This window comes from Pieris napi, chromosome 5 (assembly GCF_905475465.1).
Source record: "Pieris napi chromosome 5, ilPieNapi1.2, whole genome shotgun sequence".
In the NCBI taxonomy this organism is placed as follows: Eukaryota; Metazoa; Arthropoda; class Insecta; order Lepidoptera; family Pieridae; genus Pieris; species Pieris napi.
In genome coordinates this window covers 593,947-610,750 of record NC_062238.1, presented here as the reverse complement: position 1 = coordinate 610,750, position 16,804 = coordinate 593,947, and the positions used below count along the sequence as shown (strand labels likewise).

The window sequence follows — 16,804 nt, the reverse complement described above, 5'->3', positions numbered from 1 at the left end:
ATAATGGGAGGTCATTTATGTAAATCAGAAATAAGAAAGGCCCGAGAATCGATCCTTGGGGGACGCCCATTGATACCTGCGAACCCGGAGAGGTGACTCCATTGACATGAACTCTTTGGATCCTGCACTTTAAATATGAATTCATCAGGCTGGAAGCTTTGCCATCAACGCCATAGTGTTGAAGCTTTCCAACGAGTATATCAGGATGAACACAGTCAAAGGCCTTTGACAGGTCACAAAAGACGCCGACTCCATCATATGATTCTTCCCAGGCGTTAAATATGTCCGAAATCATCTTCACACCGGCATCGATTGTGGAGCGACCCTTAGTGAAACCATACTGTTTATTATGTAAGCTCAACGCAGGGAGCACGGAAACAGGTCTGAAGTTTGACGGATCAGACTCACTACCTGCCTTGAACAACGGTGTAATCTTACTTAATTTCATTTCGTCCGGAAAGACTCCACAATCGATACATCTGTTAAAAATTATAGACAATTCAGAGCTTATTACATTAATAACGGAATTTAAAATGACTGTTGACATACCCCATATATCTTTGTCTTTGAAGAACCTGTGTAATTTCAAATAAACTTGTGTATTTCTCTGCCTATTAAAATTTAAAACGAATTTTTAGTCCCATCATAGACATGGAATCTATCTTCATTGACCAGTCACAAATAAGCGAAATAGAAAGCGTTCTTATCACATGCCAGTTCTTCTCTTCCGTTCTACGCCCTTGATTTGAGAACTGGCAGTAAATGTGAAATTAGAAGCATTTAATGTATATTTCTTTTTTGACTTCATAAGTGTACATCGTGTTGCCTATATGAATAAATGATTTTTGACATTGATCCCTGTTTAGTCTTAAACGTTGCAATTATTCTATTCCAGGTACATATAAAAATAAATGACATAAACGACAATCCTCCAATATTCTCCCAAAAAGTGTACAAGGGAACTATAGCAGAGAACCTCCAACTGAACCCTCCTGCCGCCATTCTCCAAGTTTTAGCTGAGGATAAAGACGTTGGTGTAAATGGAAAACTCCTCTATAGGATAATTGATCAGACTGTACCAGGTACTTCTCGTTTCACATGTTCACTTGATTTCAAACTAAAACTCTATATTACCTCTGACAACTCTAAAACATCTGAAAGTCATATCTGGTTATATGATTTTCAGATTTTGTGCCTAGGTTTCTCGTATTAATAAGTTGGGAACGCATCCGAGAGCTAGCTGACCTTTTTATAATATATCATATATTTTCTGTAGCTAATTCCCCTTCGGAGGTATAGTCCTTTTCATAAAAGAAGTCCCCCAGACGCGGCGCTGCAATCGCATAACGTAATGTTGCCATTTATGAGTAAAAAATTTACCTATTTTATTTACATTTAGCAGATGTAATTTATCAAATATTATTTTCTGCATACTTCGATGAAACAATATTTCTGTTATGTAAAAAGTATATTTTTATTTACTTATATTAGCGGTGTTCTACCTACTTACAGGGAAAAGATGAGAAAATAGGGTAAAGAAAAGCAATACAATTTTTTATTCAGAGTTTTATTGCATAATTATTGGGTTACAATGTTTTTCGAAGTACACGCCGCTATTATACCTTCGTTTGTAATTCTTGTTACAGTTTTCTCTGCCACACCTGCAATTTAATTATGAACAATTAAAAATAATAGTAACTTTAAGTTTATAATGATTATGTAATATGTAATAAGTATATGTTTTAATTTCAATTACCTAGTTTCATCACGTTATGTATTTATTCAATTTTGTCGCAAAAACGAATTTATATCATAAAAGTCCCATCAATACAGCAAAAAATTATTAAATGGCAACTCTAAAAAGTGCCCGTTATGGCGCCAAATCTCTTCCGAACATTGTTTAGTGGTATTAAAACACCTTGATTCTTATGTTCCGCTTCACAGAACTCTTTCACCTTTAATATCATTTCTCGAGCCGAACTTTTTACAACTTTTGGCATTGTAATCAATCTTTAAAATGCACTAAGCTAGTAAAAAATTCACAAAAATCTACCACAACAAACGAACTTGATAACATCCACGAATGACAACATTGCCGACCTGTCAAATTTAGTTCCAAAAATCACCGCGGGACTTCTTTCATGAAAAGCACTATAATACCTTTTCTAGTAGCTTATGTATATGTATAATTAAAGTAAATAAAGCATTAGGTAACTAGGATGCACAGTTTTTTCTTACTTTTAAGCACCATTTGTCTGTTTAAAAATTTTTGTATTATATTTACCGAAAATTTTATAAAAATGTCTCTTAAGCTTTGTGTCATTCCCATAAATGCTCAAATACCTGTCGTAGCCATACATTGGTAGACTTCAGATGACACGTTTTCATCTATTACTATTAATAAAATAGACAAAAGTAATGATAATAATTCTCATATTGACATTTATTTGCATTTCAGGCGCCTTTTCTGTAGACCCTACGAATGGTATCATATATCCTTCAAAACCCGTTACGGGCAACACGACATATTCCCTCACGGTGTCTGCGTCAGACCACGACGGACAGGGGTTCCAGGACACGGCCAAAGTGGACATATTTGTGATGAGCGTAAACAGACACACACCTGTGTTCGTCGAACCGCCGCCGGATAAGCGGACTATTGAAATACCCGAGGTAGAAATTTTGAGTTAACTTTGGTAATTAACAATTATCTACAAAAAAAATGAATTGCTCTACCTATTTGTCTCGCTAAAACTCGAGAATGGCTGGAGTGATTTGGCTAATTTTGATCTTGAAATATTTGTGGAAATTTAGGGAAGGTTTAAACAGGGAACATAAATAATAAGTAAAGGAAAATACTATAACCGTATATATATATATACCGTATTGTATCGTCCAATAGTAACTGTCTATCTGGGAAATATTTGATGTGTTTGTATATTTGATGTTGTGTTCATTTGACATAAATATATTAAGGTTGTACGAAGTTCACCGCCAGTTTAAATTCAAATTAATAAAATATTGTGTCTTCCAGAACGCAGCACAAACAGATTATCTCATAACAACGTTCAAAGCTACGGACGAAGATAGTGGGGAAAACGGCCGCGTCTCCTATTACCTTAAAGTCGATAACAAAAATGTGGTCGAAACTCAGGAATTCAGTTTGGATACGAATTCGGGGCAGTTGAGGGCGAAAACCTTCTTGGATAGAGAGCTGCAACCGGAGTATGAGGTAAGTCCACTTGCGAAATTGTATACAGGGTGGTCCAACTAGTGACGTCAATAATTTTTTTTTAGATTCCTCACATACGAAAATACCCCATGTGCGTTCCGCGTTTTTTTTTAGTTTCCTAGTTATACATTTTTTGTGTTTTTTGAATGTTTTCTGACAGCGGGTTTCAAATATTCATATCTTTTTTTGTTGTAGGTATTTTGCAGTTTTTTTTCTGTGAAATGATTGTCTTAAATGATGTTCAAATAAAAAAAAAACCCAGCTTCCTCAAAAAAGGTTTTAAAGTTAGAAGTTTAGTTTTTCGCTGGATTTGTCCAAACATTCGACATCAATTTAAAAATACAAAAAGAAGTTTCTATATCTTCTGGCTAAGTTTAAAAACTACACAGGGTTCTAAGCTACCAAAATCATAGAAAAAAAATGGTACTTAATTGGTTTTTTTTTGTTGTAATGTATTAAAATTAATTAAAAATAGATCGTAAAGTTTCATTTGCCATAAGGAAGTTAAAAAAAAAAAAACAGTTTAATGCTTCAATGATTTTTTGCCTATCCACATTAAAAGGCCGATTACAGCTACATTTATTTTACGGGTATTAAAATTCATTAAAATCACATTATAAAGTTTAAAAAAAATTATTGACGTCACTAGTGACGTGGTCCAACGACCAACCTGTATAAACGTTTAAAGTCAATGACATTTTCCAACTTGCACTTTAGTTAGTAATAGCAGCGGTGGACAATGGTACTCCAGCTCAATTTGAAGCTCTTCGGGTCGTCACAGTCGTATTGGTCGACGATGAAGACAACGCACCCATCTTTCAATTGCCCGCACACACCTTCACTGTACCCGAAAATCTACCAGCGCGAATTATTATAGGTAAAAGATTATGACTATCTGTTTTATAATTTATGTAAATATAGCTGATTAACGCGTTTCTGTAAATTTAATCAATTGCAAGCACCAAGGGTCAATGTCACCAATTACAATTTATCGCAGTTTCCTAAAACTCATCTTCTCTTTTTTTCTTTTTTTCTTCTTTACTTGTCTTTTCTTCTTTTAGTGTATTTTAGTGTTATGATATTTGAAAATCATTTCATGATCGTTTGTAAATCTAATAGGCAAGTAGGTGATCAGCCTCCTGTGGCTGTCACACGCCGTCAACTTTTGGGTCTAAGGAAAGCCGGTTTCCTAACGATGTTTTGTTTCACCGTTCGAGCGAATGTTAAATGCGCACATAAACAGAAATTCCATTGGTGCACAGCCAGGGATAGAACCTACGACCTCGAGGATGAAAGTCACTCGCTGAAGCCACTAGACCAACACTGCTAAAATTTAATTCATAGCTGAATAAAAATTTAACAAAATGTTTCAGGTTCTGTAAAAGCCATAGACAAAGATTCAGGTGAAAATGGCAGAGTGTACTATCATCTACTAGAAGGCAACCAAGATGGCGCCTTCACTCTAGACAGGACACAGGGAACCATTCGGGCTAATATCAGTTTTGACAGGTGGGAGAATATGTTTCTTAGATACTCTTTCATCTTTTGAAAGAGGTTGTGTATTCTTTCATCTTTTTGACGTGACAACGTCTAATAAATCGATGAACGCCGGCTGCACGCACGAAAACCTAATGCACGACTCATTGTCCCGTTACGCTCGTTGTACGCTTGCGCCGCATTTATCTCTCTTCCACTCGATTGCTCTATGCGTACGAGGATTCACTCCATACAAAATGATAATTCAATAAAAATTATTCAACTTTATTCATAAAAGTATGCAATAATTTCTTTATTAAACCGACTTTATAGACAACCATTTTTTTAAATCTAATTATAAAGTCTACAAAATATGAGGGACTTTATAAAAAAAGTAATAAATAGTTTAAACTAAGGAGAAATGATTTCAAGAAGTTTCCTTAATTGGTTTGAATCGATATCAGAAATTGAATTAACAATACTTTTTACTGGATAGTATTGAGGAAGTACCTAACATCCGAATTGACGCTGGTGAAACTGCAGGGCACAGCTAGTATTGAAATAAAAAGTAATTATTACATTAATGATGAAGTAATACGTAGTCTGAAAATATAATATATTTTTCATATATATATATATATATATATACGTATGATAAAGAGGAAAGGAACGCCAAAGACAGTTGACGGGAAAGGAGAGTTAGATAGACGAAGTGGACGAGGAATATGAACTAGGCACAATAACGAGAAATCGAACTGAGAACCGCACCAACCACTTCCTGTATTTACAGCAAAAGGTTTTTAGTAATTAATATACTAACATTATCATTTCAGGGAAAAACGTGACGAATACACAATGACGATATACGCTAGCAACAATCCGATTCTGGAACACGCGGCCGCCATCTTGAATTCCATAGACAATAGCACTGACAGTCAAGATGCGAGTGTTACCATCGTTAAAATCAAAATACTCGACGAAAACGATAACGAACCGAAATTTGAAAAAAAGGTTTACTATGCAGGTATAAGGAGCAATTTTTTTTTAATTGAAAATAGTTAATAATTAAGTTTATGGAAAATCTTTTGATACTTCGAAATAAATTAAACCATTCTTTAGTATGTCAAAATAATTTTATTTTGCCCTAGGGATATATAATTTGGGAAGATACAATGGCGAATATTTTCAGTTAATTTTTTGTGCTAAATCAATGAATATCAAAACAATTGCAAAAAAAGATGAAATATATCATCCACAATTTTCGATTATCTTTTTAAGTATTTTCTCATACGTATGAGGCGTAATACGTCAAATATGTCGGCGTATACATGGCGTTATGGTAGGGGAGCCCACGATGCTCAATGGGGATTTACTCGAGCGTCGTAGAGACCTATTGGGATGCAAAGCTTAGATAAAAAGAAGAAAAAAATGTTATATGATAAATTCCTTTTCATCGGTGGGGGAAGCGGCTATAGATAGTTAAATATGTGAAAAAAAACTGTTGCATGGACATCCTCGAGCGCGTCAGATATTGATAGCATCTATGCCCTACGTATTTTTAATAATGTACGTATGTTAATCTGATCGTTTGCATGATGCGGGTGGTTGTATTTAAGGGTTGAAAATAAAAAAATAAAAAAATTTATCGAGCGCGTCAGATTTACTAATAGAGTGTTAAGTGCACCAAAAAAAAGCTCTCATTCACTAATCTGACGATTTCGATGGGACGCAAACTCCTTGTCTCCTTCACGTGCGGCTTTATATATGGGCCTCATATTTTGTGGAGGTACTTAACCGGGTACAAGGTATCCCCCTATATATTAATCTGCCGCGCTTTAGTAAATCCCGAAATCCCCTCTTGGGCTCCCCTACCATAATACGTCATGAGCCTTAAAAAGAGCGTATACGTACATCAAGGACGACAACGCAGTCTGTGTTTTATATTCCCTTGTCCCAAGAAAACGATTAAAATTGTCTACAAGTATAAAAGATGATTTACAAGAAATGTGAGTCAATAGATATGCGATATTTATTTGATACATTACAATTTGAGAACTTTGAAGTACTATAAAATGTATGTACTTTTTCAGGAGTAAAGCACACGGCGCGCATCAATGAGCCGATAATATCTCTGGTGGCGTCGGACCCTGATCTGGACGAGAATGGAACCTTGATCTACATGGTGGCAGCTTCTAACCTCTACAAGTTTGGGGCTTCGCAGTCCAGTGGCAGTGTGGTGCCTTCGCCCTTTAATATTACACAGGATGGTAAGAATTTCCTTGCCTTTGATTGAATATAAAATTTAATATTTTTAGTTTTTATATTAAAGTTTAATTTATTCACAAGCAATGGATTACAGTGTATACATAATCGTCATTAAAAAGTATTCTCCTTATTAATATTACAGCCACTTCTCTCTCTCTTCGCTTTCCGTCACTTTCTAAATATTTTTAATTAATGAAAAATTACTACGATTTTTGTGAAAGTTTGCAAATCATAAATTATTAATTTGTGTGAATACTGAATATACTATGTAAAATTAGGATTATTTATTAAGGAAATTAATTATTTTATTAAATATTGTAGGAACTCTAATGACCGCTCACTTCATGTCAGAGTACAACCAAGATAGGTTCGTACTGGACATCATCGCACAGGAAGTAGCGCATCCACACAGACAGGCCAAGGCACAAGTTTATGTAAGTACTCTCTCTATCTCTATCTATCTTTCTTGTTTAATATTGTTATTTAATTTTTATCTATATTAAAGACGAGAGAGAGAAAGTGTCTTAAGAAACGTATTAAAGAAGCTTTAGAATTTATGACGCAAATTTAACTGTCAGGTAAATTTTGTCTTACATAACTTTTTTGAAACACAGGTTTGGATAATAGATCGGTCATCTCTCATCCGCATGGTGGTATCAAGAAGTTGTTCCACATCCGTGGATGCTGTAGAACGGAGATTAGGTGAAGCTGGAAGTGCTTTATTGGTCCCTAACAGAAGAGTACCACTCGTGCAGGCTGATAGGAGACTGGATGACTGGTGAGTTTAGATGTTAAAAACTGTGTTATTGATATTGATGATAATAATTTATTTAATCTAAATATATATAACATAATGATTGTTAGTTAGTTGTGAGTGACTAGACTAAAGCTTTTTTGAGGTATCTAAAAATCTTCAAAATTTAAGCAGTATAAATTATCTAAAATTTAAATCTAATTAAAGAACAAAACAATTCACACCTTACACTTACACTCAATATACGAGGGTTGAGTTTGAGAATGCGTGTGTGCGTGATAGTGTGACTGAGTGATTTGATAAGTGTGCGTGCGCTATATTTGGGTGAGTTTCAACGTGTAGTACTCGCGATACTGAAGACCTTTATAATAAATGTTTTAACACACTAATATTTATTAATTTAAAAACAATAATATTTTCACAAGTAAAATGCCCATATCTTTTCAAAACCTAACTAAGTCGCATCATAATTGATTGAGTAAAGCGTATTAACTTTAGATTGAGATAAACATATCTAAAAGCTGCATTTTTACTCGTTTTAGGTGTGAAGTGCACTTGCACGCCGTGGAGCCACTTACATGGCAAGTACTGCCCGTGGAGAAAGTTCTGGAGAGCATCGACTCGAAGTACGATGAGCTGAAGGACGTTTACCAGCAGTACGGAGTGGAAACTCTTATTGCAGCTAGCTCCACTTCTAAAGGTAAGTTCAGCTAATAATACAATACATCTGTTCAGCATGCCAAAAAAATAAATTAAAACTGAAATATTCTAATATAATTATATAAATTAACTTTTAAAGGAATGAGACATAAAATAGTTTATATTCATCTGTTTATATAGTTTTATCTCACTTATTTTGATAAAAGTAATGTAATTTAGATGCATTATATTATGACGTGTTCTCAAATTAACGTACAGAAATACAAACGTGCACGTATAGAATACGAGTTAATATTTCCCATTTGAGATTTGAAGATTTTGTTAGTTCCGAACCTGTTATTTTCTAGTGATTTAAAGATATATTTATATATATTATATATATAGTTTTAGACTATCTAAAACTCGAATTACAGTTCCAGACAGTTTCGACCCGGCGCTCGCGACGTTGATCGCGCTTCTGATAGTTCTGTTCACGGGAATCGTCACCTTTGTCGTCGTATGTGCCTGCCTCAAGCATTGGTAAGAAGACAAATATGCTTTTATATGATAATTATTATTTTCTTTGATCTTTCTAATGGCCCAGTAAGATTAGTCTATACATGTCAAACTAATTTTTTTACCGTGATTTATTCTGATGGTTCATTCCTCTAAATCCAAATGCTTTTTATTATAATTTTTTGATTGACAAACTGAAGTCTACCTAACAGATCGTATGATAATCTACCTACAGATTTTTGTACGGTTTTCACCAATAGACAATTTTATTCATTAAGTATTACATGCTTCATAATTTATTTATTTATTTAATTAAATAAATAATGTTTATTAATGTTGTTATAATGGTCACAAATCTTGCAAAAATCGACCCGATATTTAATAAATGTGAGAAAGACAAAGTTTAGGAAAGAGTACTCTGAAATCAAAAATATTTTTTTTTCTTCCACCACTCACAAATAGTGAAATTCTAAACTATTAATCAACCTTATAATCTAAACAACATAAAACATTTGCAGGGTGATCCCTCCGCCATCCCTTCAATCCAGTAAAGGGGACAGTTTGGCTCGTCGACGAATTCTCGAAGAGCTCAGTACCACAGAGAACCCTTTGTGGTTGGAGACCAAGTTGAGGCCTTACGAGGAGCAGGAGCTCACTATGAACGTGTTCGGAGACCAGCAGGACACTTCTAGTGAACAGCCACAGGTAATGATATATAATTGGAATAAGTTGCAATTAATCAGTACACAGTACACACACACACACATTAGTATGGAATTAATTAAACAGTGTTACTCTATTTGCTTACCGCGATTTTCTGACCAATAAATTTGTCTTCCTATCTTTACAATTAATATAAAATGTTGTGGTGAAAATCATCAAAGCAAAAAAAAAAAAATCATCATCATCGTCATCGTCATCGTCATCATAAATATAGGCTATACACTTTACAGCCCCTTGTGGGCATTAGCCTTCCCTAGAATACTTCGAACCCCTATTGTTTCGAGGTCCAACTCCATCCCACCACCGCAACATTGGTCTACAAGGTTGAGAGTTCAGCAAAAACCGTCCGCCATTCAGTGCACATTTTCCAACCACTTGAGCCTGTTGCATATTATTAATTGGACGATGTTATTTTTGGCTTACCTAATTGTCTAAAAATATCTAGGAAACAGATTTCTGTGAGATCACGATTAAAGTAGCACTACTGATTTCACATCACTCCACTGTTGTCTTAGTCCATTGATATAACTATTACTCAATATAATGTTATTAATATATATAATATTCGCAGCCAACCGACAACACATACGCAACAATCCAAGGTCGCGGAGAGAGATTCGGGGACTACGCAACGCTTGGGAGGGATTCACCGACTCCTCTTGAAGCTTCTCTGGGATTCCAGGTAACTGGAGTAGGCTATTTGTGACCCCCGTATGCCAAAAATCTATTGGATTTTGATGTACTGGCGAGTTCGAGTTGAGTCTCGACTCTGATTAGCCCTAGAAATTGTAGAAGTGGTCATGTTCTAGACAACGTTTTTACGAAATGAATAAGTACAAATGCCTAACCAATATCTATATTGCATACTGTATTTTTGGCCTCAAGTAGAGTTCGGATTGATTTAGAATTAAAAAGTTAAAGTTACCTGGTGAGGTTCTGAAAACAAATGACGAATGATAAATTGTGTCTGCTTGTGATTGGTCAACACCATCTCTACTGTCACGTGACATACGTCATGAGAGTACCCGTGGTTGCGTCTTTTCTTATATCGTTTTCAGCTATAAATTACTTCAGAAAGGTACTTTATAGAAATTTTCAGCCTTCCGCACCCAATATTAACCCGCAATATTAAAATTATAAATGTCTGCCGTCTCTTTTTATACCCAATTTAACAGAAAGAGACGAAAGAATATTGTTGTTTTTAGATGTTAAAATTAGTTAAGACCTTATATACAATATTTACATATATTTTTAATTGTTTGGCCGTACTTTAGAATTGAGAAACGTCTTTTGAATACTTTTTTGCGTCCTACGTATTTATGTATGTAAAAATAAAATCTTCCAGGGAAGCACATTCAAACCTCCAACATGTGATACTCCAGAACCTCCTCCGCGGCCGGCAGGGATGGGACCGCTTTCATAGTTTTACGTTTCTTTTTGTAAATACAACCATTTTTAAAGAAATTAAAAAGACTGAAAGAGAAGTGAGTGAAAATGTTGCCAATCAAAAACTTTTATAAACAAACAAAAAATCAAACTTTTGTAATAACTATTAATATGTTTTCGTATTTATATTTTCGATCAGTCTTAACTTAAGAAAATCATAATTAGTATTGGTAAATTAAATTAATTGGCAGCGATCGTTTACAATTATTATATAGCTCTCAGCGTTATATTTAATTGTTTTTACATTCCTTTAGACGTGATTGTAGAATACATATATGATTAATATCTAGTCTATGGAAAACGATTTATTCTTTATGATTTAAAACTTTGTGACTCAAATATGTGCCTTGAGTTGGTTTTGTTAAAAATTTTTACTTCTTAAAAGACGTACGTGGTATATTATTGAATATTAACTCATTATTCTTATATAAAGAAATTTGACGATATGGAAGCATAGACTATCGAAATTATTAACCAACTTAAAAAAAATTGGAATCTTGGATTTGGGAGCGTTCAAGTATTACGTAACGAATTTTGGAGGGGTGGGGGGGGGTCCTTTTGTAAAACGTTACGACGCGGGGCGGGGATTGAATTACACGTTATTGTTAATATTATTTTCTACTTTCAAGTACATTACATCACATAATGGTAACTTTTAGGTATAAAGAGTCACTGGATGGTGGTATTGGGTACAGAAAAACGTTACTTGGGGGAGGGGGGGCAATAATCTCCAAAAAATTGCGTGACGTAATACTTGAATGCTTTTAAAATAATATTTTGAAATAATATTTGAGTATGACATTCCATTTAGGCTTCCAAAGCCTTGTCCAATAATTAGTCGGAAACTAAAAGTCTTATTGAGATGAATTTAAATGAAAGAAGATATAATCCTTAACCATAAGTTGTACAGTTTAAGTTTTATCAAAAACAGTTCAGTCGTTTTTAAGACATGGGTATCCACACATTTCTGAAGTTTTTTTTTAAATTAGCTAACTGATTATATCTATGGTAGCTTAAGTAACCCTTAACTGTTTATAAATGACTCTGAGTGCGACTATTATATTAATTAATTAATAATAATGCGCTTACCGATGCGATGAGAGCAGTTTAGATGATTGTCTGAATAACTTTGGAATTTGAGTCATTTTGTAAATATAGATTAATTATTGCATGTTGACGACGTGTTATTTATATATTTAAGAACTCTTGGTGCATTCTTCTCTTCTCTTCTTGCTAAATATAAAACAGTAAAGTAAAAAATATTGAATATATTTATCACTCAAGTACAAATGCATTTGACAAAACCTAATATAATTTTTTGTATCGTATAGATGACCTAAATCACTCTGACATCTCTTTTGATCTTAGTGTTAATACAATTTGAGAGAAAGAGACGAAGAGTGTAATCAGATTTATTTAGTTTATAAATTATATTTTTGCCTATTTATGTATTATTTTAATTAAAGTTACCGGTAATACGTCGACAACGTTCATTTATTTATGTACATTTTTATGATTTATAATGTATTTTAGTTTTTGGTGATTTTATAGTTGATTTTGCATTAAGTTAATTCCATATTTCGGCTTATAAAACATCTATTAGTCTATTTTTAAGCCAAGGCTAGCGGTTTTTTTTTTAAATAATATTTTATGTATAGCATCAATATATTTCTACATTTTTTCTATAAGTTATTGTGATATTATATTTTGAATCAAGACATTGCAATTGATATTTTTGAATACATATATACAATTATAGCAAAGGCAAGCTGTTTTTTTTATATATCAAAAATATATAGCTATATTTTTTCTATGAGTTTTGTGATATTATATTTGGAATCAAGACATTGCAATTGAAATTTTTGAATATATTGAAATAGCGACACAGTTTTTTTTACTTGGGGAAATGCATTGCGAATACCCACTAAAACCCCAAGGCGCCACCAACAATCGCCTTTGACGGGATGCGGTACACAGTAACACAAGCCTTTACTTAATATTTAAAACTATAAAGGTGATAAAAGTGTGACCATGCGTAAAAAACAAATATATATACGTGTCATATGTACAAATATAAGCCAATTAGTTCGTATCGTTCCGTTACCAACATCCGGAATTCATCTTGAGTCAAGCATTCAATCACAAGTCACTTCCGGACGGATGCTTGGCTCAATATAAATTGTTGTTGGATTCCGGATGTTGTAGGAAAGGAAGTTTATATTTTAAGGTAGAACTCTCTATTTTTAATATCAAAGTAATTTTGTAAATACCTATTTTTGTACGAATAAAAATATTAAACAAACTATAGTTTTATTTTGTTATTAACAAGACAAAAAACACAAAACAGAGGCCTCGTATAGAGGAGTAAATAATATATAAAATAAAATATTAAGTATATAGCATAGTGATGGACATTAAAAAAAACATCGATGTATACCCGATGTTTAAAACTTAACAATACATCGGTTTGATTGGATACATCGTTACTATACATCGAGTATTTTTAAAACATCGATGCCATACAAACCAACACAACCATCAAGGCCGTTCATGGCATTTCTTAATGCCATGAACGGCCTTTAAATTAAATTATAATTAAATAATAAAGAGCTCTTATCCTTTACTCCTTATATTTACTTTTCATTTCATAACATAAATGTAGCATGTCCATTACATTTCTGATTTCATAAAGAAATTGCGAAAAGCAGGTTTTCAGGCATTCTTTCAAGTCATTAGAAGAATACGCCATCTTTAAATATACGTCACCTATACATTTTTGTTTGAGATTCATTAGCCTTTGTAATGATAAGTCGTAATTGTCCCGTTGAATCTGTAAATAAAGAGAGAGATAGAATTAGCCTCGCAAGTTAACGACGTGACAGGTTGATTTTTGAAATATGACGTTTAATAAGAGAATTGTAATGAAATCAATCCATCCTCTAAATTATCGTGGATATCGTTTATTTATTACGATTTCAAAAAGGAAGTATTCTCCTTTAAGTAGATTTTCAGTTATGGGTTCGATTTCTGGAGGATGGTTCTGGTTTATGGTTTCTTTTTTGAGTTGACATTTGAATCGGTTTAATTTTTTTACAACTGTTTATTTTAAAAAGTCCAAAGTTGTTTCATTTTCTAATTTCATCCATTATGAAAAGTTTCTATTTTTGACTGTCTATACTTATCTGTTGAATTATTTTGATTTAAATTCCTGGCTCTAATTCTTTTATATCTGATTGATTACAGAAAATACCTGTTGCAATCATCTATTTATCAATAATAATATTTATCATCAATCTATTAAGATGGTACTTAAGTTATTAAACTACATACGTATTCCACAAGACATGCACCCGCTGCGTCCTCGTTTCTTGGGTTATCCAAATGGCACTGATTTGCTAAATATCGAAAGCTTTTTCGCCATTGTTTAATCTGTAAGAAGTGAAATACTCGTAGTAGTTTTTATGAGGAAAAATTAGCGCATGCAACGAACAGCGATGCGAATCGTCGACGACCAGTCACTTTCACAGAAGTACTTCCGAACCAATTCGACTTAGGGTTCTTCAAGAAAAGAGCGTATCAATTCTTAAAAGGCCGCAACGCACTTGCGAGCCTTCTTGCAATGTGAGTGTCCATGGGCGGTGGTATAACTTAACAACAGGTGGGCCTCCTGGCTCCTGCCCGTTTGCATCTAAAAACAAAAATTGTTTGGGTTTGGAAGACACAAAAAGCTCATCGTATATAGTAATTTTTTTGTCAAATAAAAATATGAATATAATAAATGCGATGTATCTATATCTTTGCCGAACTTTACTTTCACTTCTCTTAATTTACCTACATTTGGGAGATTTTTTCACTAAAAGATGTAAATGTCTAAGTCTCGCAAAACATCCAGTACCTCTTTAGCAACCTGGTGAACGGCTTTCTTCTCTTGGTGATCTGCCACGCTTGCTACCTGCAAGCAGTTTGCTTCGCAACGGTAGTAATTTCGTTCGGGCCTTTTTATTTCCAGCTCATGTAGAGATAAACATTCCAACCACTGCAGACATTTTTAAATAAAAACCAACAAAAAATCCTATCATATGTAATTTTGCCTACAATTTTGATAATATTTCTATAGTATGTCGTGAGTACAGTATACTTCTCGCGGTCTCTGGGTGGACCGAGCATAGCCTGGACATATAGACGCAACCTGACCTAGGCTGTTGTCATAATTTTTGCTTCCAATTTTGCTTCGCTAACATGAGTTACTTCATTATTAAAATATGTATATGGTTGCCTTACAATATATAAAAAAATCAAAACAGAAAACGTATCGGTATAATTTAAGTTGGTCATCTCGGCGGTAGCGTGACGATAGACAAGAGAGATTGACCCATAGCGACCCTAGCACGACTTGCCATAATATTTTAATTAAAATTTCGTTATTATAGAAAATAACATTACCTTCTGACTAATATTGTTCCGACTAAAGCTATGTTCCTTATGGCGTATCATCTCAAGGCGGTAATGTGAAGTCACATTGACGCGATCCACCTGCGCTACAGCAGCCCAGCTCTTTAGGAGCGCCTTGTCACTTCTATCCAGGTCATGGGAGGCCTTCATGTAATGCTCGTACTTGAGGAGGAAGGCAGTAACGTTTTTTTGATTGACCTATTTCATAAATTATATCCTATTAATAATTGTCGACTTGGCTCCTTATTTATGCCTATTTTATCAGAAATATATGTTATAAGAACATTTGAGGGTTTATAAAATTGTCGGAACCACCTTCTCCTCTTCAACAGTTCATCCAATTGGTTTTATTTGAGAGTCAATCATTACTTCGAGTTGAAAGTCATAAAGGCAAAATCTTTTGATTATTAAGAATAAAATATGCGCAGAAACTGTGACGGATAAACAAAATGATGCTTTTCGTTGTTTCACTTATACATATAGAATGAATTTTGAGTTTCATCATCGGACGCCAAGGTAGAGTACAAAATGCCACATATCACCTTAACGTCCGTCGTTCCACAACTGAGCGTTTCTAAAGGCAGTTTCTGTTTTTGCCGCGCACCACCACTATGTGGAACCAGCTACCCATTGAAGTATTTCGTAACCAATTCGACTTAGAGTCCCTCAAGGACGTGCTAATTCTTAAAAGTCCGGCAACGCACTTGCGGGCCTTCTGACATTGTTAGTGTCCATGGGCGGCGGTATCACTTAACATCAGATGAGTCTCCAACCCGTTTGCCTCCAGTTACATACAAAAAGATGAACTTAAAACGAGCTCTCAATACAAATAATAAAGACAACTATACTTATATAGACGCTCAATACAATAAGAAATAAACTATAATAAATACTTGAGTGACTATTCATTTGTTTTATAGTTAGGCTTGTCTTACCTGACATATACATTTAGTACACATTAATAAAATAACAAAAATCTGCACACCACACAACATGATCGATTAAATGCTTATTTGCACTAGCACTTCATATTAATAGGAAATGTCATGTTCTAGGTGTCAAGGCGAAAGATAAAATTGTAATAATGCATCTGATTACGCATAAATATGTTTTATCAGGCGCAAAATAAAGTCTCATTGAATACTGACTCAGTGTTATAACGACACTTAATTAAAAATGTAATTAAAGACTGAGCACTGCTCAGTGAGCAGTGTGTCTAGTTACAGGTGTCTCCGGTTTCGAAAATGTTAGACGACTTCTTGGTGCCTGAACTTCAAAACTTTTCTCTCTATAACCAAAGA

At 34.0% G+C, this 16,804-nt stretch overlaps 2 protein-coding genes across 2 annotated transcripts in view; one reads left to right on the top strand and one right to left on the bottom strand.

Annotated features, from left to right (window-relative positions):
- Nucleotides 1–11,529, top strand: part of LOC125049411 (cadherin-87A) — a 55,904-nt gene extending 44,375 nt beyond the window's left edge. Inside the window, exons 23-36 of the mRNA XM_047648677.1 lie at nt 896–1,082; nt 2,459–2,673; nt 3,035–3,232; nt 3,950–4,109; nt 4,606–4,741; nt 5,542–5,732; nt 6,799–6,975; nt 7,295–7,407; nt 7,588–7,751; nt 8,270–8,427; nt 8,801–8,906; nt 9,401–9,587; nt 10,177–10,287; nt 10,951–11,529. Coding sequence (XP_047504633.1) covers nt 896–1,082; nt 2,459–2,673; nt 3,035–3,232; nt 3,950–4,109; nt 4,606–4,741; nt 5,542–5,732; nt 6,799–6,975; nt 7,295–7,407; nt 7,588–7,751; nt 8,270–8,427; nt 8,801–8,906; nt 9,401–9,587; nt 10,177–10,287; nt 10,951–11,028 — 2,181 coding nt within the window. The 3' untranslated portion in view covers nt 11,029–11,529. The remainder of the gene's footprint in view (nt 1–895; nt 1,083–2,458; nt 2,674–3,034; nt 3,233–3,949; nt 4,110–4,605; nt 4,742–5,541; nt 5,733–6,798; nt 6,976–7,294; nt 7,408–7,587; nt 7,752–8,269; nt 8,428–8,800; nt 8,907–9,400; nt 9,588–10,176; nt 10,288–10,950) is intronic.
- A 2,135-nt stretch (nt 11,530–13,664) lies between these two features.
- LOC125049603 lies at nt 13,665–16,551 on the bottom strand. Its single transcript, XM_047648991.1, has 5 exons — nt 16,439–16,551; nt 15,495–15,701; nt 14,947–15,087; nt 14,382–14,480; nt 13,665–13,881 (listed from the first exon to the last, which is right to left on the bottom strand). Exons 1-5 carry the CDS (start codon nt 16,496–16,498, stop codon nt 13,672–13,674), a joined length of 717 nt encoding a protein of 238 aa, XP_047504947.1. The 5' UTR covers nt 16,499–16,551; the 3' UTR covers nt 13,665–13,671.
- Between the last annotated feature and the right edge of the window lie 253 nt (nt 16,552–16,804).

Coding starts and splice junctions, on each gene's coding strand:
- LOC125049603 (XM_047648991.1), bottom strand. CDS start 16,498: ATGTTGTGTGGTGTGCAGATTTTTGTTATTTTATTAATGTGTACTAAA. Junction 15,702..16,438: donor GTACTAAATGTATATGTCAG/GTAAGACAAGCC, acceptor TTTATGAAATAG/GTCAATCAAAAAAACGTTAC. Junction 15,088..15,494: donor GGAACAATATTAGTCAGAAG/GTAATGTTATTT, acceptor AAATGTCTGCAG/TGGTTGGAATGTTTATCTCT.